The sequence below is a fragment of the Myotis yumanensis genome, unplaced genomic scaffold, assembly GCF_028538775.1.
Source record: "Myotis yumanensis isolate MYYU_CA2020_CCGP unplaced genomic scaffold, mMyoYum1.0.hap1 SCAF_6, whole genome shotgun sequence".
NCBI classification, from domain to species: Eukaryota; Metazoa; Chordata; class Mammalia; order Chiroptera; family Vespertilionidae; genus Myotis; species Myotis yumanensis.
The window spans coordinates 91,696,637-91,719,791 of record NW_027223757.1 but is presented as its reverse complement, the minus strand read 5'-3'; the positions used below and the strand labels follow the sequence as shown (position 1 = coordinate 91,719,791).

The 23,155-nt window shown below is 54.2% G+C and overlaps 1 protein-coding gene across 3 annotated transcripts in view; it reads left to right on the top strand.

Moving 5' to 3' along the window:
• PPARD (peroxisome proliferator activated receptor delta) overlaps positions 1-18,313 on the top strand; it is a 75,604-nt gene extending 57,291 nt beyond the window's left edge. For all 3 annotated transcript variants that reach the window (XM_070418717.1, XM_070418715.1, XM_070418716.1), the window contains 6 exons: positions 3,413-3,639; positions 12,406-12,560; positions 13,313-13,451; positions 14,681-14,883; positions 15,055-15,505; positions 16,146-18,313. In XM_070418717.1, coding sequence (XP_070274818.1) covers positions 3,510-3,639; positions 12,406-12,560; positions 13,313-13,451; positions 14,681-14,883; positions 15,055-15,505; positions 16,146-16,393 — 1,326 coding nt within the window. In that variant the 5' untranslated portion in view covers positions 3,413-3,509 and the 3' untranslated portion in view covers positions 16,394-18,313. The remainder of the gene's footprint in view (positions 1-3,412; positions 3,640-12,405; positions 12,561-13,312; positions 13,452-14,680; positions 14,884-15,054; positions 15,506-16,145) is intronic.
• Positions 18,314-23,155: the final 4,842 nt, after the last annotated feature.

Sequence of the window (23,155 nt, the reverse complement as noted above, 5' to 3'; positions counted from 1 at the left end):
GCCAGTCCATGATGTCATTGTTCTTTGTGGCTGCATAGAACTGCAAGTTTCCATGTCATGATTTGTTTCATAAGTCCTTGTTAATGGACTTCGAGGTGGTTCCCCAGCTCCTACTAGTCAAATAGTACTGTAATGAGTAACCTTGTACTGAAACATTGTGTTGTTTTGCTCAGTGGAGGTAGAGCTTATGTTACAAGCTGCACGTGGTGTCTCTGGGTCAAAGGGAAGGTGTGCTTGTAATTCGGATAGATGTAGCCAAATCAGTCTCTGTAGAGGTTGTGCCAGTTTACCTTTCCACCAGGGATGTGTGAGATTATATTTCCCACGTGCCTAGCAACAATGTTAGCATTTGTTTTAATCTGATCTTAAAAAGTGTATTTCAGTGTTGTTTTAATTTGCATTTCTCTTTTTATTAATGATGATGAACATCTTTTCACATATTTAAGAGCCAAAGGTATACCTTTCCTGTATGCATTTTTAAAATATGTTTTGATTGATTTTTTTTTTTTTTAAGAGAGGACGGGAGAGGGAGAGAATGAGATAGAAACATCAGTGAGATAAAAACATCGATCAGCTGCCTTCTGCATGTCCCCTACTGGAGATTGAGCTCAAAACCCAGACATGTGCCCTGACCAGGAATCGAACCAGCCACCTCTTGGTGCATGGGACAATGCTCAGCCAACTGAGCCACACCGGCTGGGCTCTGTACACATTTTTTATATCCTTGGCCCATTTTATTATTGGATTGCTGGTCTTTTGCTTATTAATTTGCAGGAACTATTTAGGGAAATTTGCCCTTTATCTAATGAGAGCTGCAAATCTTTTTCTCAGTTTATTATCTGTTTCTTTCTTATGCTTTTTTTTTTTTTTACCATGTAGAAAGTTTATATTTTTTGTAATCAAATTTACTAATCTTTACCCATACTCTTTTAACCCATAAAGTCTTATGGATTTTGTGTCATTCTTAGCTCTTCCACCCATCTCCAGACTATTGGTATAGTGTCTGTTTTGTTTTCACTTTAAAATCCTTGATTTGTTTGGGCCTTGTCTTGGTATAAGGTGTAAGGTAGGGATCACTACATACCATTTATTGAAGGATCCACCTTTTCCCTTTGATTTGAAGTGGTGTCTTTATAACATATTAAAGCTCCATATGTGTTTGCATCTATTTATAGACTTTTGTATTCTCTTTATTGATTGTTCAGGTGCCAGTACCGCCGTGTTTCAGTTATTGTAGCTTTCCTTTAATTCTTTTTATTCTTTTCCAGCTCATTCCCTACCATGTTTGCCAGAGTGCCTCTCCTCCCCACAGCCCTTTGCTTTCATCAAGTCCCATCTTCTACTCTGTGAGGCCATTCCACGTGAACTTTACCCACCTCCCCATACACACACGTACACACACTGCTATGATGCTTCTTCATATTTTCCTCATCCTGGGCCCTTGAATCATTCCCCTCCCATCAGTCATCCTGCCCTGGCTTCCCCCTTGGATCTTCCTGTCTTTCGCTGCAGACCTCTCCTCTGCCCACAGTTTATTTGAGTTTCCTTTATTCTGAAAAACCTCTCCCCAGCTTTGCTACTATCTCAGTCTAGTGTGTATACATTTCTTTCCCTGACACAGTCACCAAAAATTACCCTCCCCCCACTGTCCCAGCTTCCTCGCTAGCACTGATTCTTCAGAGCTCGGTGTCCATCCCAACCACTTGGCTGACACTTGCTTCACGAGGTCGTTGATGACCTCACAGTCACTGCATCCAGTGGTATCAGTTGTCGCCCTACAGCCCTGCAGCATTGGAGCTGGTTGACCCCTTCCCTTGGCTCTGAGATGCAGGCTGTCCCGAGTTCGTCCTGCCTCTGGCCACTGCCCTGTTGTCTGCTCTGCCTCTTCCTGTCCTTCCCTGATATGTCACTGTCTCCCTTGGTGAGCTGAATCCCTCCTGTGGCTGTCCCATCAACAAGGATGCCCCCAGCTATAGGTTTCCAACTCCCCAGCTTAGACTCTGGGGCTGATTTCCAAACTGCCTCAGGAGACCATCTGAGGGGTTATTGTGTCAGTCCAAGCGGGAAGATGAAGGCCTGATGGGAAGGAATGGTTACAATCACCAGGGGAATAAAACAAAAATTCCGATGTCCAAGCTGCTCCCAGACCCATCAAATGAGGATTTCTGGGAGGAGTGCAGACATCCAGATCACCACACTCCCCAGTGACTCCAGTGCAGCCAAGTTTGCAAGCCTGGAGCAGGGTGAGAGAGAGGGAGGATCTCTGATGGCTTCTGCCTTCTGGCTTTGATAAGTGGGTAGATGGGTGTGTGGGTCACTAAAACGGGGTTACAGAGGAAGGGGGAGTGAGGGGGGAGATGGTGGGTTCTGTTGGGATAGGTTGAGTTTCAGCTGCCTGTGGGACCTCAAGATAAGGGGTTCCACAGATGCTTGAATCTCTCTAGAGCAGGTCTTTTCTGCTCCTGGCCCTTCCAGGCCTGTCCTGACATGGGATGAGGTCCGTCTCACTCCCAGGATCAGGGCTCTGAAGCACACATGCCTGGCCACAACCCACCTTCCCGGCCACCCCGCCAGGTCCTCTCTCCAGCACCTCACTCCCCAGCCAACAGGACTCCTCGCCGGTCCCCACTGTGCTGCCTCCGAGTCTTTTCTCAAGCTGTATCCCCAAGCGGCGTTCCATACCATCTCCCCTGCTCAAAATCCACCCCTCTTGGACCTCTCCCTACTGTTCCCTGCAGGAAGGCCTCCCGCCCCCCTCAGGCGCTTACACCTCTAACTGTGGCATTTGTGACAATATCTTAGTTGCAGAGGGTTAGAACCATCTCCTCCCGGTGGCGTAAACATGGGGGTCACCATCTAGGAGCCCACCGTTTGGGAGATTCCAGGACAGAGTGTGTCTCCTTGCCTGGTGGCTCTGCAGATCTGCTGTCGCTGTGAGCGAGCCTGGCGGGAGCTCACGCCTTTTATCCACCCTAACACTTCCTTCAGGAAGGTGGCTTTGGAGAGCAGTGATCTGGGACCTGGGTACTGGTGCGGCAGGATGGGGCTGGGAGGTGTGATGCGCAGCAGGATCTCCAGGGGACTGAGCATTTGAAAAGCCCTCAAGGCTTTCTCGTGTGTCTCCTGAAAACTCCGGGAACTCAAAGGGCAGGATGCTGCCAAGGAGGCAGGGAAAGGTAGCAGAGGGGGGTGTCACCCCATCTGGGTGATGGGAACTGCTCTGAGCCCCACAGACCTGCTGCAAGAGCCAATGGGCAAAGGGAGGGAGGGGAAGTGACCTCGATGCGAGGAGTGGAGACCATGGGAGAGCCCTGCAGGTGAGGTGCCCCTGCTCTGCTGGCCCCCGATGGTCCTGAGCCATGCCCCACTCCCACCGCCCTCTCATCCTCTTCCTGTCTTCCCCTTTGCCCAGGCTGACGGAACTGCCCTGGGGTCCCTCTGCGTCCAGACCCAGATGATGCCAGAGCTATGACCGGGCCTGCAGGCGTGGCGCCGAGGGGAAATCAGCCATGGAGCAGCCACCGGAGGAAGCCCCTGAGGTCCGGGAAGAGGAGGAGAAAGAGGAAGTGGCAGAGACACAAGGAGCCGCAGAGCTCAATGGAGAACCAGAGCACCCGCTTCCCTCCAGCAGCTACACAGGTGCGGAGGGCGGGGACAGGAGCTGGCCCTCACACAGCCTGGGGTGGGGGGTGCAGAGGAGCGGGCCGTAGGGCTGGAGCCGCAGGCCTCCCTCACTCCCCGCTGTGCTGCTCATCGGAGGCAGGACTGTGGGCAGGGGCACCACTTCGTTCTGTACAACAGACAGGATCCCAGGCGGTGGAGAGTGGGCTCTGTGAGACTTACTGGAATTTGCGTGCGTCATGCATGTTGTCATGGTTGTTCCACCACGACTACTGCAAGGGACCCATCTGATTAACAGCCACACACTAGAAAGATCCCTGTAGCTGTGATTGTCATGATCACTCAGAACACACAGCTCAGTTGTCTGGTGCTAATTGTACACACCATCGAGCTGCACCGCAATGCGGCATCAGTGCTGAGCAGTTGGTGTGATTAACTGTAACGAATATTACTTTTGTGCAGCCAGTTTTTAGCTCCTCTTATTTCACTTGTTGGTTCCCTTTACCCACTGTCAACAGCAGTGTAGACAGTTTTCTCTGGTACCTTGTACTGTCTGTCAGCATCTTCTTCATCCCATCATGGCGTTGTGTCCACCTTCAAGGGCACCCAGACCCACTTCTCTCAGCCCCCTGGCTTTCCCTGCTCCCTGCCCAGCTGCCTGAGCGCCATCACAGCCCGCTGATCCTTGCTCCCTTCCCTCGGGAAGGAACTGGGGCCAGGATACACTGCCAGGAGGGGACACGCTCACTTTGCTGCTGGTTTCAGCTGATGGAGATCCTGCCACAGCTGCTGATTCAAGGCAGAGGAGCAGGCCTGTCTCCTAAGGACGGGCTCTGGATCCCTGTGCCTGCCTGGGGAGAAGGAGGTGGGTGGTGTCAGAGATAAAAGTTAAAGTGGGGGGCCCCGGCTGGTGTGGCTCAGTAGCTTGGGTATTGTCCTGTTTACCAAAAGGTTTCCAGTTCCTTTTGCTGTCAGGGCACCTGCTCAGGTTGCTGGCTGGATCCTTAGCAGGAGGCAGTCGATCAATGATTCTCTCATCATTAATGTTGCTCTCTCTCTCTCTTCCTCTCCCTGAAATCAATAAAAACATATTTCACTTTCACATTGATGTTCTTCTCCCCCCCCCCCCCCCCCAACCCCCCCTTAAAATCAGTAAGATGAGTTAAGGCTGCGGGCAGGCACTGTTGAGGTAGGACAGGCTCCTGCCTGGGCCTGCACTAAGAGAGCCCAAATCCTTGAGCCACGCTGCTTTCAACCTGCAAAGCAAGTCCTGGGTTTTTCAGAGCTTCCTCTTCAGGGCGAGGTGAGCGCGGTGACTGCATCTGGGGAGTTTTATCAGCGGGATTTAGGGCACAAGGGGGGATGTCTGGGGAAGAATTTGCCCAGCCACCCTGTGCTTGATGGATTCCGTTTATCAATAAATCAGTGAAGTGGAGGTAAAAAGACTTCCTTGCTCAGTAATTGAAACAGGAGGGGATTGTTAAAACCATAATATACGTAAACTTCCCACAAAGTACAGGACAAGCCACGCAACAGAAAAGTAGAAATAGGCAGTTCTCGGTAGGACAAATACAAATGGCTAGAAAACACAAAACATTTTTCAGTCTCCCCGATCCAAGAAGGTGTCTTCAGGTGAGATTGGCAGAGAGGAACGTGTTGGCCAGAGCGTGAGGACACGGCCCGGTAGCCGCAGGAGTGGAGGGCAGCAGCCAGCACTTTGCATGTGTGTTTCCTGGGCCCTGCGTCCCCTCCTAGGAGTGTGTCCCCGTAAACACTCGCTCAGTTGCACGGAGATGGCCACACTTGTTTACTGCAGCTCTGTTCCTGAAAGCAAAAATTGGAGAGCGCCCATCTGTGGGGAACTGGTTATGTAAACTGTGGAATGCTCGAGTCATTGAAAAGGATAAGGTAGGTCTGAGTGTGCTGACAGGGGAGCACATTCCTGACAGATTGGACATCCCATTGTTTAAAAATCCTTATGTATGCCCTGGCTGGTGTGGCTCAGTTGGTCATCGTCCTGTGCACCAAAAGGTCAAGAGTTCAGTTCCCGGTCAGGGCACATACCTAGGTTTCAGGCTCAATCCCCAGTAGGGGTCATGCGGGAGGCAGCCGATGGATGTTTCTCCCCCCCCCCCCCCCCCTTCTCTCTTCCTCTCTCTCTAAAAAATATCAATAATAATAGTAATAAAAAGGAATCTCCACTCCATCAGCTGAAAACTTAAAAACAGCCCTCATGCATCACTGAAGGCACTGGGGGAGTAGACACAAAGGACGAGAGGGGCTCACTCACACGTGGGCTCATGGGTGGAGGATCTGCCAGAAGCTGCTCCGCACCCTGTGTGTTTTTCCCAGCAGGCCTGGAGTGCTCTCCCACTTTAAAAAGCAGTTACATTGCTTTTATTTAAAAGGTTAAAAACAAAAAGGCCGCAGGTGAGGGCTCTAGAGGCAGCCTCGCCTGTCCGTGTTGGGGATCTCACACCAGGCAGGAGTCCCAGGTCTGCACTGGGAGCTGCGGCCCTCACCGTGCCCCAGTCTCCTCCCCTTCAAAGGCTTCGTCCTACCCACCTCAAGGGCCAGCCAGGTGAGGAGTAAATGGGGCTGGGACACGCCACAGCTCTCGGCACCTGCTGGTCCCCTGCCCCACCCCATGAGTCTGTGATTTACCCTCCAGAGTCCCCTCAGGGACCCCTGAGGATGGGGTGCAACTTGAGCTTCAAACAGCAGGAAGGCTGCACAGTTGCTTCCTCCTGACCCTAGAGCTTCTGCACTGATTGCGTCTCTGGACCTGCCAGCACCTCCTCCTCCCCCGCAGGGAGGCAGGGAGGACAGGCCTCATCGTTAGCGCTCAGGACACTTGCATGCCCAGGGTCTCCCGACTGGTTGGAGGTGGGGGGAGCTGGAGCTGGTGCTCACACCCCACTCCTGTCTTCACCCCCCCCCCCCCCACTTTTCAGTGATGAACCTCCCAGTCACCCCGAGAAAAAGGTCAGGGCCTTAGTGTGGGGCTGAGGAAGATAAAGTGTCCTTCCTCTTGGCCTTGGCACCTGCTCCCAGCAAGTGCTTAGTGGGCGTCCAGGCAGCCATTCAGCGGACGAGGCTGGGTGGCTGCCTGGAGGAGGCTGCTGTCCAGGCAGACAGGACAGCAGGAGGAAGGAGGCTGCTGGGTAACCCTGCAGAACTGGCCCTCACTCCAAAAGCTGTGCTCTGTGCGGTTCTGCCAGCAAAGTAAACAGTCAGGGCCAGCCCTTCCGGGCCTCCCAGCTCAGACAGCAGCATGCCTCTGGCAATGGAGACTAGACACGCAGGGTACTCAGCGCACTTAGTGAGGGAGTAAGGTCAATAGTGTCTATTTGCCCAACTTGTAATCAAAGATAGTGCCACTGATACTTCACTCTCTGGGGGAGGGGCTAGTGTTTATGCCAAGTCCAAACAGTGAGTGATGCACAGTGTCATTCCCAGCAGTGGTGTGTCTCGTTGTTTATCATAATCACAATATTGATCAGGAGGAATGAGCACGTGTTTATGTGTATGGGAAGTTGAAGAGTGCAGCGGTTAAGCCCAAGGCCTGTATAAACCTCACCATCACTGTGTTAGGGTTCTCTAGAGAAACAAATCCAATAGCGTGTGCGTGTGCGTGTGTGTGCGTGTGTGTGTGTGTGTGCGTGTGTGTGTGTGTGTGTGTGTGGGTAGAGAGCGAGGGAGGGAGACTGGAGTTTTAGTTTAAGGACTTGGCTCAAGCAGCTGTGAGGACTAGCGAGTCTAAACTATAGGAGAGGCCAGCAGGGTGGACACCCAGGGAAGGTGATATTGGAGCCCAGATGCAGTCAGGAGACAGAATTCCTCCTTCCTTCAGGCCTGCTCCCATCAGAGTGGTGGTTTGAATGTTAATTACCCCTAAAAACACCTCCGCAGCAACATCGGGACTCATGTTTGACCAAAAACTGGGTACCATGGCCTGGCCAAGAAGGCATATCACATAAACCTCAGCTGCTGTCAGCGTGTTAACCTTCTGAGCTCCGTTGTCTCGCCTATAAAATGGGGATAAGAAGACCTGCTGGAAGGGTTGTTTTGATGATGTAAAGTACCCAGTGGAGTGCCTAGCGCACAGCAGGCATTGCTGAGAAAGTGTGATTGGTGCAGACACACAGCCGTTGCAGGGAAGTCAGGTTTAGGTTCCAGTTCCAGTCCCTCCACGTATTCAGGTGGCCTTGGGTAAATCCCTGAGCCTCACCGAGCTTCAGTGTCCTCACCTTTAAATGGTGGCAGTTACTGTCTTCTAGAGAGATATGAAATGATACAGGCATAGACACTAAAGTGCTTGGCATTTCGTGGGGGCTTGATAAACGCTCGTTCTTTCCCTTGCCCCTCCTAGGGGTAGTAAAGGTAGGAGACATTCGGGGGTGGGAGCAGGCAGGGTGTGGCTAGAGGGGAAGTTCAGAGGCAGGGCTTGGGGCCCACATGATGGCCATCGGGTAAGCAAATGCATTTCCTGAGAGCAGGGGAGGGGCTAAGAGAGGATGCGCTGGGCGGACTGGAGAGAGCGGCTGTGCAGGCAGCAGCCCTCAAACAGCAAGCCCAGGGCACTTGTCCCAGCTTCCTGAGGGGCACTGAGGCAGGGGTCCCCGGTGTGGGGAGAGCCTCTCAGAACTGGCCCCCACCGGAGGTCATGGAACCTTGAGAACTTGGTCCCTAGAATGGGGCATCCCACCACCATTACGTTCAGGTAAGATGTGATGGTGATTTGAGGATGAACCCTTAAGCCAGGTGGGCATCCAGGAAGAAACCTTTATCTTTGGGAAACCCATCCCAACACTACCACCACCTCAGTATCTCCAATACACCCCACAACAAAAGGCACCCCTGCGGGATGCGTGCCCTGCCTGCTGCCCACCCAGCGCCGCTCACCCTGCCTCTCTCTGCCTGGTATACCAGTCATTTGTTTCCTTATTCTTCTCAGATAGGCAGGGGGTGCCTTGTCCTGTCGCCCTGAGACCGCCAGGCCCCCCTGACTGCCCTCAAGTTCAGCAGCCTCAGCTGTTCACTCCCTGCGGCAGGACCTCTCCCAGGGACCCCCAACCCCCACCCTGGACCTGTTTCTCTCCAGTGCAGTTTGCAGCTCTTTCTGCATGGGTCTCACTTCGCAACCCAGAGCTCTGGCTGACTCCGTGACCAGTAGGGCTTGGGCATCTTGGATTCTTCCAGGGTTTGGGGTAGTCCTGACACCCCCGATCCAGGGGCCAGCAGCAGGCCAGGCGACAAGAGAGGTGGCTGGGTCTTGTTCCAGAGGCTCGTAAACAGAGACCACACACACACACACACACACACACACACACCTTGGGTTTCTGTGAAGCTGTAGGGGAAAGAGACACCAGAGGAGGAAGAGAGAGGCATGGTCCCCGCCTGTGTGGGGCACAGGCTCAGAAACGGCGGATTGCGGCTTCCTAGTGAACATCACCTGCGCTTGAGCTGGGATTTACACAGCACTTCCGAGTCCAGGAGCTTTCTCTGTATTAACTCCTGGATTCTCACCGTGACTCTGAGACAGATACTGTTGTCCTCCCCTTACAGGGGAAGAAACAGGCCCAGAGGTAGAGCTGGGTTTTGTGCACAGGACACTGATTGAAGTTGGGCTGCAGGGTTCCTGGGCCACATTCTTACGCCTGCTGCTGCCTGAGCTCCTGGAAGCAGCCTGGAGGTCATCCAGAGCAGCGGTCGCCAGCCTCTCGGACCTCCGACCACCAGTGGTCGCAGACCAGCAGTTGGCGACCGCTGCTCCAAAGATTTCCCTAAACCAGCGGTAGCCAACCTTTCAGATCTCACGGACCACTGATCCAAAGCATGCACCTTTTTCTTAATCCTCACCCAAGGATGTTTTATTGATTCTTAGCGAGGAAGGGAGAGAGGGAGAAACAGGTTGCTCCAACCAGGGATCAAGCCCACAATCTAGGAGGTTCCCTTACTGGGAATTGAACCTGCAACCCCTCAGTGTACAGGACAACACTCCAACCCACTGAGCCACACTAGCCAGTGCCAAAGCACTCACTTTAGGGCCAGAGAGGGAGCAGTCACCTTCCTGGCTCTCATGCCCAGGTGATGGCTCTCTCGCAGCCCTGCACCATTCTGCCTGCCTGGGCTGGTGTGGCCGCTCGCTGCACTGGTCCAGTTTTCTTACCCCTTTCTTACCTTTGCTAGTTGAGGGCAGGGTCTGGGTCTTGCCCTGCACAAGCATGTGCTCATCATTGTCTGTTGAATGAAAAGAGAGGGTGGCAGCCCCAGCTGGTTTGGCTCAGTGGATAGAGCATCAGCCTGTGGACTGAAGGGTCCCAGATTCTATTTCAGTCAAGGGCACATGCTTGGGTTGTGGGCTCCATCCCTAGGGGGGTGGTGTGCAGGAGGCAGCTGATCAATGATTCTCTCTCATCGGTGTTTCTCTCTCTCTCTCTCTCTCTCTCTCTCTCTCTCCCCCTCTCCCTTCCTCTCTGAAATCAATAAAAAATATATTTTTTTGATTAAAAAAAAACATGCCCTAACCGGTTTGGCTCAGTGGATAGAGCATCGGCCTGCGGACTCAAGGGTCCCAGGTTCGATTCCGGTCAAGGGCATGTACCTAGGTTGCGGGAACATCCCCAGTGGAGGCAGCTGATCGATGTTTCTCTCTCATCGATGTTTCTAACTCTCTATCCTTCTCCCTTTCTCTCTGTAAAAAATCAATAAAATATATTTGAAAGAAAATAAATAAAACTTAACAATCCCAATAATTTAAATTAAAAAAAAAACGGAGAGGGTGGCATTGCCACATGCAACACCAGTAGCAACCAAATGACCAGACAGCTGCCAAGCCCCTAGGGCCACAAGGGAGAACGAGGAAGCACCAAGAGGTGGGAACACTGAGGCGACTGGTCCCTGTGGCTTGAGGTCTAAAGGGGACGTGACTCGGGACACTCCGAGTCTAGCAGGAGGCAGACGTGCAGCCACAGAAATAACACTGATGCTTACAAGTGCCACAAAGCCCACGTGCACACAGACCACAGACAGAGCCGGAAGTGCACAAGGTCTCTGCTCAGGGTTTCACACGGTGCCTCACTTCTCCCGACTGGGATGGGACTTCTCCTGCCCCTGCTCCAGTGCCTCCAGGAGAGGCCATGTGCCCCTCCAGCCAGGACGCCCTGGCAGCTTGAGGACCTGCCCATGGCCCTACTGTAGTGGCAGAGCCCAGCACTGAGTAACACAGGCTGTCCGCTGGACCAGCAGCCTTGCCCTCCCAGGCTGCAGTCTCCCTGCAGCTCCTTGCCCAGGAGATGGAGGAGCCCATTCTCCCCATCTGTGGGCTTGGGGGTTGTACCCTTTGGAATGACTGAAGGTTCGGAGCTGTGGCTCTGGGACAGGGCAGGCAGTTTTAGGGACCAGGAACTTGTGTCACCCCTGCCTCATCCACCAGGGAGGGCAGAGGCGTGGTCCTCTGCTGTGGTCTGGTTGTGCTCCCCTTCTGTGTCCAGGATGGGGGCCGGGTGGCAGCTTTCCTCCTGTCACCCCTGGACCGGGGTGAGGGGGCGTGGAAAGGGGGCAAGGAGAAAGGGGGAGAAGTCACTCCACAGTGGGGAAAATTAGATCTTTTGCGGAGTGGAAAATGTTACATCTGGGCTTGGGTCTCCCTTAGAGCTGTCTGTTCTAAGCCCCAATTCTCTGATGTGGGATTTGGACCCTGCCCCAAGCACTTGCTTGGTCATCAGGGAAGACAGCAGCAGAGCAGCAGATGGGCAGACTGGCGTGGCAGAGGCAGGACAGGGAGGGTCAGGAGGCTGGGGCTCAGTGCAGGGCCCCTTTCCAAGGGCAGGGCTCCCTTCTGAGTGCACAAAGGAGAGATTCAGAAGAGACTCCCAGCCGATCTTACTAAGTCCTCCGACGTGTGTATGCCCTCAAGTTGTTGCCATGCCAAGTGCTCTCCTTGCTAAGTCAGCACCTGGTTCAAACATCTGTACATTTCATAGAAAAACACTGTGGAAATTCAGTGTGCTGCCCAGCCAGTGTGGCTGACACCTACGCTCTTCCTGTGTGAGCACGTTTCGTGGGAGTGAACTTGAGCTTGGGAGTGCCTTTACAAGCCTCTGTGCAGTCCATGCAGGAATCAGACTTCCCAGGTCTGCTCTCTGCCATCTTCTCAAAACACACTCCACACCCCACGTGGGCCCCTTCCTAAGGACAATCTGAAGAGACTCTGCTGCCCTATCAGGTTTGGCTCAGTGGACAGAGTGTCCACCTGCGGACTGAAGAGTCCTGGGTTCGATTCCGGTCAAGGGCACATGCCCGGGTTGTGGGCTCGATCCCCAATAGGGGGGTGTGCAGGAGGCAGCTGATCAATGATTCTCTCTCATCATTGATGTTTCTATCTCATTTTCCCTCTCCCTTCCTCTCTGAAATCAATAAAAATATTTTTAAAAAATAAATATCAATATCTGCTTCCTCCCCTCCTCCCAAAACTCAGCCATCCCTTCATACCCTCTCCTCTCCACAGGCTCGGCCAGCCCAGGAAGGTGCTGCCTCAGCCCCCACAGGCAGAGCTGCCATTTCTGGGATACCTGCTGCACCAGCTCTGGGGGGATGCTTTGGAAACTTTGCCAGCTTCCCAGAGATGCTGTCAGCCCCACATTCCAGGCAAAGAAACTGGTCTCAGAAAGGTTGGCCCGCATGGCACACAGCTCTTAAATGGCTGAGCCAGGGCTATGTGAGTGAGAAACGGGCTCAGCCGCAGAATGTGAAGCGCCGTGTCGTGTCGTGTGTCTGCAGACCTCTCCCGGAGCGCCTCCCCACCCTCGCTGCTGGACCAGCTGCAGACAGGCTGTGACGGGGCCCCGGGCAGCAGCCTCAACATGGAGTGCCGCGTGTGCGGGGACAAGGCGTCAGGCTTCCACTACGGCGTCCATGCGTGCGAGGGCTGCAAGGTAGGGGCAGTGGGGGTGCTGGCTGGCCGGCAGGGCGGTGGCCACATGGTGAGTTAACTTGCCAAAAAGGCTTTCCCTGTCAGGGGTGGGTCCCTGATAATACCCACGGCGGAATTCCTGCCTGGGCAGCCGCCAGGGCCTTGGGCTCATTCCAGGCATCAGCTCTGGGCCTGCTGGAGAGGAGGGTTCCCTGTCAGGGCTGCCCTGCCAGGCACTCAGCTGCTGACCTGGGCTCCCTGGCCTCTTGCGCCCCCTGGGGACCGGGCTGGGAAAGACGGGCGGGACAGAAAGGGGCGGGTCTTAGGCTGGGGCTGCTTCCTGAGGTTGGGTTCCTGCACCTCTAAGCCTGAAGAAGGCTCTTTGAGGGGAGAAAAAAGAAATGTTGCATTTCTTTTGGGTTCTTCCTCCTCACCGCACACCCATCACATTTCCATATTTTATTAAACCACTACCTAGGAAATATACAAAACCAGATACATTTATGAATAAATCAAGTTAGTCATGATACAGTTTTGTTACCAGATTAACAAAGAAGCATATTTAATATGCATAATATGGCATATTATTTTAATTATTTCAGGAGTTTTAGAGTTGTTTACCTTCTCCCACTTCCAACAAAATTCCCCCCCTATTTCCAGAGTTCAGGAGTTTCTACATCTTCATGCACACTGGGGCCCAGTACACCCCATGAGCCAGGGTTCCCCAGCTTTCTCCCTTCCCTGTGGCCTTTCCTCCCTGTACACCATCTTCAGGGCTTCTTCCGGCGGACGATCCGCATGAAGCTGGAATACGAGAAGTGTGAGCGGAGCTGCAAGATTCAGAAGAAGAACCGCAACAAGTGCCAGTACTGCCGCTTCCAGAAGTGCCTGGCACTGGGCATGTCACACAACGGTGAGAGCCCGCCGTGAGCACGGCCACCGGCCCCACACAGTGTGAAGCCAGTCTCGGCGCATAAAGGGCGCCTCCATGTGCCTGGCACGCCATGGGCCCTGCTGTGTCTGCTGCTGACCTGGCTGATCTGGACCTGAGTCTCCGAGCCAGCACAGCCTAGCCCAAGATCTGCCTTCCCTAGACCACCAGTATCCACGTGGGGGCCAGGGCGGGCTGTCCCCAGCTCTCTACCCGAGGCTCACCCTGTCTGGCCCAGACAGCAGGAACTGACCCCAGCTCCCAGAATCTCCAGCCTGGCACAGCATGGAAAGCCCCTGCGGAGGCCTAGGCCCCCTCTGCCCTTCCTGGTTATTGAGGGCAGGCGGGAGCCAGCAAATGGCCACATGTGCCAGCTGCCAGGAGCAGGTGGGCGTTTCCTGAAGGCCAGCCCCTCTGGGAGGCAGCCTGCCCTGCCCTGTGCTCCAGGCTCCTGGCAGCTGGCACATCTCGTCTTCAGACCCCGTAGAGTAGGATTTTGCAGAGCCCACGTGCCCCCTCTACCCTCTGGGTCACACCCCCAGAGGACAGGGAGAGCCTCCTGTTTAAATGTCTCACCCATGGATGATGCACTGACTGCCTTGCATCTCTGAGGGGGGCAGTATGAGTCTCCGACTGCAGATTTTTTTAGGTGATGGGTTTGGGGGTCTGTGGTTTGATCCCTTGCCTGGGCCCCATTACGTGGCTGAAGTGAGGGGACTCCCCAAGAGCTCTCAGGGCTGACTGATTCTTCTCGCTTTTTCTCTGAGAGAAGCCAGGTTTTTTTCCTGTTCCATTACTAATGACGACAGTTGTGCTTACAAGGGGAATTATCTAATTGCTCTGACAGTCAGTGAGCTTTTCTGATTAGAAAGAAGACGGAGTGGCCCATCTGGAGTCACGAGGCGAGTAAGCTGCAGAGCTGGGGCTCGGGCACAGGCCGCTGACTAGGCTGTTTCCACCTGCCACCCCGCACCCCTCCTGGCTGCGCGGCGAGGCGCTCCATGAGTTAGGGCCTTCGTGTGTGGGCACTGAACAGGACAGACAGACCCCTGCCCCTGGAGCTTACATTCGGGAGGGTCCCCCAACATTCCAGCTGGCTGCCTCTAGAACTCCTCAGGCCTTTGGCCCATGCAGGGATGAGGAGGTGAGGGGTGCTGGCCCTGCATGGACTCCTCGATGACTCCTGCCCTCCACCCCTGCTCCCCATGCAGCCATCCGCTTTGGCCGGATGCCAGAGGCCGAGAAGAGGAAGCTGGTGGCAGGGCTGACAGCGAGTGAGGGGAGTCAGCACAACCCACAGGTGGCTGACCTGAAGGCCTTCTCCAAGCACATCTACAACGCCTACCTGAAAAACTTCAACATGACCAAGAAGAAGGCCCGCGGCATCCTCACCGGCAAGACCAGCCACACCGCGGTGAGTGTCACTGCTCGCACGGCGGCGTCCCTGGCTCGGGGCCCTGCCGCCCTCCAGACTCCTGGGAGAACTGGACCTCCTCCCTCCCCTAACTTCATGGTACAGGCAGGGAGTATGGGGAGCACACGTGGGGTCCCCGAGGCCTGGCCTCTAATGGGGCCTGGTTTTCAGCCCTTTGTGATCCACGACATCGAGACGCTGTGGCAGGCAGAGAAGGGCCTGGTGTGGAAGCAGCTGGTGAACGGCCTGCCGCCCTACAAGGAGATCAGCGTGCACGTCTTCTACCGCTGCCAGTGCACCACGGTGGAGACGGTGCGCGAGCTCACCGAGTTCGCCAAGAGCATCCCCAGCTTTGGCAACCTCTTCCTCAACGACCAGGTGACCCTTCTCAAGTACGGAGTGCACGAAGCCATCTTCGCCATGCTGGCCTCCATCGTCAACAAGGACGGGCTGCTGGTGGCCAATGGCACGGGGTTTGTCACCCGGGAGTTCCTGCGCAGCCTCCGCAAGCCCTTCAGTGACATCATCGAGCCCAAGTTCGAGTTTGCTGTCAAGTTCAATGCCCTGGAACTCGACGACAGTGACCTGGCACTCTTCATCGCGGCCATCATTCTGTGCGGAGGTAAGCGAGGTCGGACACCGTGGGGAAGTGTGCGTGTGATGATGGCAGGGGAACGTGTGAGGCACCGCTGTATGTGCAGGACCCGCTCCATCTTAGGTAGATGGAGATGAGATAGAAAAAGAACAAAGGGACGCATACCAACATGCTGATGGGGCTGTTCTTGCTGGTGGAGAATCTTCTGTATTTTACTGATACTTTTCAATTCCAACACAATAACTGTAATAATTACTATGCTAACACTGGCGTAGAGCTACTTCCTACCAGGCACTGTTCTAGTTCCCTTTCCCAGATTATAACTCATTTGGTCCTCACAGCCACCTGTGCACAGGTACTTCCGTTATCCCCAGTTTGCAGGTGAGGAAATGTGCCCAGAGAGGCTGAGCGACTTGCCCAGGCCTCACCGCTCGCCTGGTAGAGCTGGGATGTGAATCCAGGCCGAGTAGCCATGAGACTAAACTGAGCCAGGAAAGCAAAGGAGGGGGGACTGTCCCTGGCAGGATGGGGCTCGGGTCTATCCCGGCCAGGAGGCCTGCTGTGCCCTGAGCCAGGCCCCCATGCTGGGTGGGTAGCGGCGCTCCTCCGCCACCTGAGACCCGTGCCTGCCTGCTCCCTCCCATACCTGGGCCCTGTGTCCCCACAGACCGGCCAGGCCTCATGAACGTGTCCCAGGTGGAGGCCATCCAGGACACCATCCTGCGTGCCCTCGAGTTCCACCTGCACGCCAACCACCCCGACGCCCAGTACCTCTTCCCCAAGCTGCTGCAGAAGATGGCTGACCTGCGGCAGCTGGTCACCGAGCATGCCCAGATGATGCAGCGGATCAAGAAGACCGAGACAGAGACCTCACTGCACCCCCTGCTCCAGGAGATCTACAAGGACATGTACTGAGGTGCACAGCCAGGGCCTCCCAGCAGGCCTCGGGGCCGAGAACCAGGGGCAGGGACAGCGCTGGACAGGGGCCACATGGGACTTCCCCGTTGGCCACAGGCGCACTCAGCATGGCGCCTGATCACACCCCTGCAAACAGACCCACGCCTCGCTCCCCATGGTCCCTTCCTCCCTCTCTCCTTCTCCACTCCTTGTTCTTCTCTTTGCTCTTTCTCTTCCTTTCTAAGGGTTCCCTCTTCCTTCCTCCCTGGCCCTCCCTCTCCCCCCATCCCCTGTCTGTCCCTCTGTCTTCCTGTGAGACAGTTGGTATTATCTCACCAGCAGCATAGGACAGGACTTCTGCTTTTGCCCCCCTGCCCCGGTGCAGAGGGAGTGGCCGGCCCTCCGCACCGGCCGTCTGCAGGGGCAGGGGCCTCACTGCTCCGTGCTCGCAGCAAGGCTGGAGCTGCCCAAAGAAACACTAAGCTCTGGGCCCGGCTTCCTGGGGAAGCCAAGCGGACCTGGGCGACCGCAGCAGTGGCCTTGGTCGCTGGGTCCCTGCCCTGAAGGCCAGGATGCCTCCCTGAGACTGTCACACACCCCACCCTGAGGCTGGCACCCCTGACCCAGCCAACCCCACTTCAGCCACGTACCCCAGCCCCACTCAACCAACATCCTTTTTGGTCTTTTCACCGGTCTTCCGGGCCAGTGTTGCTGATGGCCCCCTGCGCTGGCCGCTGCGGGACCTCCCCCCAGCCTGGAAGGAGGTGGGTTCCCTGTAGGTGGGGGCCCCACACCCCCATGAAGAGGAGTGAGCCTCTAGGGAGGTGCAAGTTGGCAGGGAAGCAGTGAGCAGGCCTCAGGGTTGCCCTCCATCAGCACCCACCCTTCCCCCAGCCTGCAGCAGCCTCGCCACCTGTATTCTGTCGACATCACAGCCCTTGCCTCTCCGCAGGGCCGGGACTGGCCTCACCCCCCCGATGACGTCCTGTCTCCACCCAGGAGGCACTGACACTGGCTCGAGCTCACTGCAGCTCATGCCACACACTCCCGGAGCCGCCGCTCCGCTGCACACCACAAGCACTGATTCACTTTATCTGCAGGTTCCACACACCCCCTTCTCTAGGCGGATGCATGCCCAGAGGGGCCTGCAGGTGGACGGGCAAGGCTGGGCTCGGTTCCAGGGCTGGCCACATCCTTGCATGCCCTCGAGGTCAGCAGGGGCGTCCTGCTGTGTCAGCCCAGCACCTGCTCACGGGGAAGGTGCCAGGGATAAACTGGTCCTGTAGACAGAGACAGCCATCTGTCCCCACAGCTCTGCTACCCTCCCTTCCCCTGTGTCAGCCCACTGGTCTCCTGGAACACCCTGCACAGCCCCTGGTGACTGGGACCTTGCCAGGCCACCCCGCTCCCCGGCCCCTGCTCCTGCCCACTCCCCTCCGCAGGGGCACTCAGCGCCCAGGCTGCTGCCAGGGAGGAGGCTGGCTAGGGTCTCGGAGAACCTGGTGCAGAGCCCAGGCTTCCTGGTCCTGTCCGCTCCTCCTTCAGGAGGGGCCTGCTGTCCAGCTGCAGCTCTGGGAGGAAATGCCCTGGAGAGAGGACACAGCCAGTGCCTGCCCTGCCAGTGCGGTGGCCTTCCATGCCCAGGACCACTCCCTGCTGGCTTCCCTCTCCCATCCTACCCTCGCTGACCGAGGTTTGGCCGAGGGGGCTCCCTTGGGCCAGCACTGTGAGGGAGAGGCGCTGTGCCCGACCTCCGCCTCCCCACCCCCGCCCGCCCCCACCCCCAGCCCTAGTGCTGAGAACCCAGCTCTTCTCAGTGTCTGAACAATCTCCAAAATGGAAATGTATATTTTTGCTAGGAGCCCCTGTTTCCTGTGTTTTTAATATAAATAGTGTACACAGACTGATGGAACTTTAAATAAATGGGAATTAAGTATTTAAGAGTTGACTTGGGCTGACTCAGTTCTCTGTGTGTTTTTCCTGGGGGCTGATCTGCTCCCCCTCCTCCGTATCTGGTGCACAGAGAGGAAGGAAACAGTTGGCCAATGAGACTTCGGGGTGCTGGCAGGTCCTGGCTTGTGGAGCTGCCTCTCACCCCCTCTGCTCGCCACTCGTCAGTCGGCTAGGGTTGTGGGGGACTGAGAAGGTGCCATCCCTCCCTGCAGGGACTTTGGGGTGCGTGTGAAGGGGATGACACATCTGGAACTCAGCTGCTCCTGCCAGAAGTGCCGTCCGCTTGGCAGGGAGGGACAGTCTCCCTTCCTCCTGTCTTCCAGCCTGTTGACCAGGCCCTGGTCAGCCGAGGGGAGGATGGGGGAGGGAAAAGCAGCTGTAACGGAAGCTAAGCGTGTGGTTTGCAGGACCCTAGTCCCTGTAGCATAGAGGAGCAGGGGAAGAGCAAGGGCCAGCAGATAATGAGCATAAAGTACACTTCCGGCCAGAGGGGAGCGGTCCCAGCCAGCCCGCAGGTTAGGGTGGTGGTCGTCTCGCACTCACCTCCCTGTGTCAGGCTGGCCAGCTGGCCAGAGCCATGTGACTCATCTCCGCTGGGAGTGACAGGCACGGGAATAAGGGGGGAGGAGGAAGGCTTGGAAGGGGCGTCCCTGAAATGGAGCGCCTGGTTCACGATGTCGTCTCCTCGTTTGGTTTATTTTTCTCACCTCCCTGTCCTCCTACCATCGGGGGAGACAATCCACAACTGTGGCTCAGTTGCAGAAGGCCAGTCCTCTCCCTGATGCTACCGAGGTAAGAGTACAGGACGCCAATCAACTAGACCTCGCGCATCCAGGGGTGCAGCTCAGTCTCAGCCCAGTGTTCTGTTCCCGGCTTCGGGCGCTGCCAAGGGAGAGCCCCTTGTCACTCCGGCCCCGTCACTATCACTAGGGATGTTCTTTATTAAGCTTCTGTTTTTGCCGGGCATTGTGCAATTCTCATCCTCACCACAACCCTTCGAGGCAATACGACTTCCTGCTGTTTTACAGGTAAGGAAGTGCGATGGAGTAGGGAGTGTGCCTGGCTCACTCAGCCAGCAAGTGGCATGGCCAGCGCGTCCCATCCAGGCCTTGGGAAGGGCATGGCCTGCGCGTCCTGTCCAGGCCTTGGGAAGGGCATGGCGGCACACACCATCCAGGCCTTGGGAAGGGCATGGCCGGCACACACCATCCAGGCCTTGGGAAGGGCATGGCGGCACACACCATCCAGGCCTTGGGAAGGGCATGGCCAGCGTGTCCCATCCAGACCTTGGGAAGGGCATGGCCGGCACACACCATCCAGGCCTTGGGAAGGGCATGGCTGGCGTGCACCATCCAGGGCCTAGACTCTGCTTTTTACCCATGAACAAAACCTTGGGGATCATAGTTGGTCGCCTGGTTGTTGTTTTTTAATATATTGTTATTGATTTCAGAGAGGGAGAGAGAGACAGACAGAAACATCAATGATGAGAGAGAATCATTGATTGCCTGCCTACTGCATGCCCCACACTGGGGACTGAGCCCACAGCCCTGGCATGTGCCCTGATGGGGAATCGAACCATGACCTCTTGGTTCATAGGTCAATGCTCAACCACTGAGCTATGCCAGCCGGGCACCTGGTCTATTTTTAATGATGCTCAGGACAAATGAATCAAATATTTAGACTAAAAAAGAAGAAAAATACCTTAAGAGAATTAGAAGATACTATCATTGCAATAATTTTATAAAAATTAAAGAACAAGAGGAAGGAAGAAAGGAAGGGGAGGGAGAGAGAGAAAAGAAAGGGGCTCCAGGCTGGCACTATCCTTGGGGCTTTAAGAAGCAGATGCAGCCTGGCCTGGGGGCTCAGTGGTCGGAGCGTCGTCCCATACACTGCAAAGTGGTGAGTTCAATTTCCAGTCAGGGTACACAGCCAGGTTTTGGGTTGGATCTCCGGTTGGGTCACACATGGGAGACAACCAGTTGATGTTTCTCTCTCTCTCTCTCTCTCTCCCTCCCTCTCCCCCCACCCAAAAAAATAAAAAAATCAATAAAAACATATCTTCAGATGAGGATTTAAAAAAAACAGATTAGCCATTGCTGGTGTGCTCAATGTTTAGAGCGTTGTCCTGCATACCAAAGGGTCACAGGTTCGATTCCCAGTCAAGGGCACGTATCTGGGTTGCAGGTTTGATCCCTGGCTCTGGTGGGGGTGAGTGCAGGAGGCAACCAGTAGATGTGTCTCTCAGATCCATGTTTCTCTCTCCCCCCACCCACCTTCCTTCCACTCTCTCTAAAAGTCAGTGCGTGTAGTCCTAGCTGGTTTGGCTCTGTGGATAGAGCGTCAGCCTGCGGACTGAGGGATCATGGGTTCAATTCCAGTCAAGGGCACATGCCCAGGTTGCGGGCTCGATCTCCAGTAGGGGATGTAGGGGCAGCCAATCAATGATTCTCTCTCATCATTGATGTTTCTATCTCTCCCTCTTCCTTCCTCTCTGAAATCAATAAAAAATATATTAAAAATAAATAAATAAAAGTCAGTGTATGTGTGGGGGGTAGGGGGGAGATGTCCTTGAATGAGAATTGACAAAAATAATATTTAAAAAAACAGATTAGCCGAAACCGGTTTGGCTCCGTGGATTGAGCGTCAGCCTGCGGACTGAAAGGTCCCAGGTTCGATTCCGGTCAAGGGCATGTACCTGGGTTGCGGGCACATCCCCAGTGGGAGATGTGCAGGAGGCAGCTGGTCGATGTTTCTCTCTCATCGATGTTTCTAGCTCTCTATCGCTCTCCCTTCCTCTCTGTGAAAAATCAATAAAATATATTTAAAAAATAAAAATAAAAAAACAGATTAGAAGCAGCCAAAGAGATCATTTTTGCACATCAAGAAAGACCGGAGAAATTACCCAGAAAATAATCCAGGAAAACCAAGATGGAAAATGTGGAATGGAAGAATAGCAATACAAATTCTCATAGTGCAAAGGGGAGCAGAAGCTGGCACAAGCAACTTGAAAAACACTTAAGCAAAATCTAGTAAGTTAAAATGTGCCTGCGATGCCGTGGGCATCCCCCGGGTGCTAGCCCTCAGGACCCAGCACTAATCCCAGGGTTGCTGGGAACATCGGCTGCTGAGCGACAGCTGAGTTCCTCTCAGGAAACTGCTCCTACTGAAGGGAGCTGCCTTGCCCAGGATGAGCCCCCTTCCGGGGCAGCCTGTAGCCAGCATGGGGGCATGAGGACAAGCCTCCTCACCGCAATTTGGAACAACTTGAAGGATCGCCCAGCCCCAGAGCTGAAGTATCTGTTGTAACTACACTGAAGTTCAGCTTCTCTCACTACCCAGTCCTGCTGCCTTCGATTCCTTCCAGGTGCTGTTCCAAAGAGCACTCCCCAGCGAGTGTCCTGCAGGTGAACCTCCAAATCTATTTCCTGGAGAAACCAACCCAAGACAATACCCTAGAGCAGCGGTTCTCAACCTGTGGGTCGCGACCCCTTTGGCGGTCAAACGACCCTTTCACAGGGGTCGCCTAAGACCATCCTGCATATCAGATATTTACATTACGATTCATAACAGTAGCAACATTACAGTTATGAAGTAGCAACGAAAATAATTTTATGGTTGGGTCACAACATGAGGAACTGTATTTAAAGGGCCATAAGGTTGAGAACCACTGCCCTGGAGTGAAACCCACCAAATTACGTTTATTGAAGAATAGCAAAAACTTAGGAACAATCAAAATGTTCATCAACAGGACAATGGATAAACTTGATATATTAAAAAAAAGAAAGAAACAAAATAGATGGGGAAAATTATATAATCTTGAAGTGAATAGAGCTTTCAAAAGTCTACTGTAGCCCAGCAGGAGTGGTTCAGTGATTGAGCATCGACCTATGAACGAGGAGGTCACGATTCGATTCCCCATTAGGACACATGCCTGGATTACAGGCTTGATCCCCAATGGGAGGTGTGCAGGAGGCAGCCCATCAATGATTCTCTCTCATCATTGATATTTCTATCTCTCCCTCTCCCTTCCTCTCTGAAATCAATAAAAATATATACTTTAAAATAAAATAAAAAACTAACAAAGACAACCCCCCCTACTGTCTGCTCAATGTCGCCTAGCAACAACAACAGCCCGAAAATGCCCCTTCCTTCCTTGTCCAAGGCTTGAAAAGGCGGGAGCAGTTTTTTATTCCTTGTCCTTGTATTGATTAGCAATGCACTGGCCCTTTCTCTCTACGTGTATCTCTTCTTTTAGTTGTGAATTCTTTCACAGCCCGTGTCACCAGCCCAAAAAAACCCTAACACTACGAGATACAGATTTTTACTCACCAAACTAACAAATACTAAAACGTTCGGTAACTGTGCTGCGAGGCTGTGCAGGGACAGGCTCCCTCATGCTATTGGTGGACGTACAAACTGGCACAGCCTCATAGACAGCACACAGGCAGCACCTATGACAAAATTTTTAAATAATTGTGATCCAGCAAAAGTTAAAGAAGTAACTAGATGTTCGAGACTATTGGTTTCCCAATCTAGTGTCTCAGTTTATTGATAAACATAGGAAGTTGTTTAAATTCAATTTTAAAATCTCTAATTAATTATTTATTTACTTAGTTTTTAATCCTCACCCGAGGATATTTTCCCATTGATTTTTAGAGAGAGTGAAAGAGAGAGGGAAAAACAGAGAGAAACATCAATGTGAGAGAAACACATTGATTGGTTGCCTCCTGCACTAGACCTGACCAGGGCCCGGGCCGGGGAGGAGCCTGCAACCCAGGTACGTGCCCCTGACCAGAATCGAACCAGAGACCCTTCAATCCGCAGGCT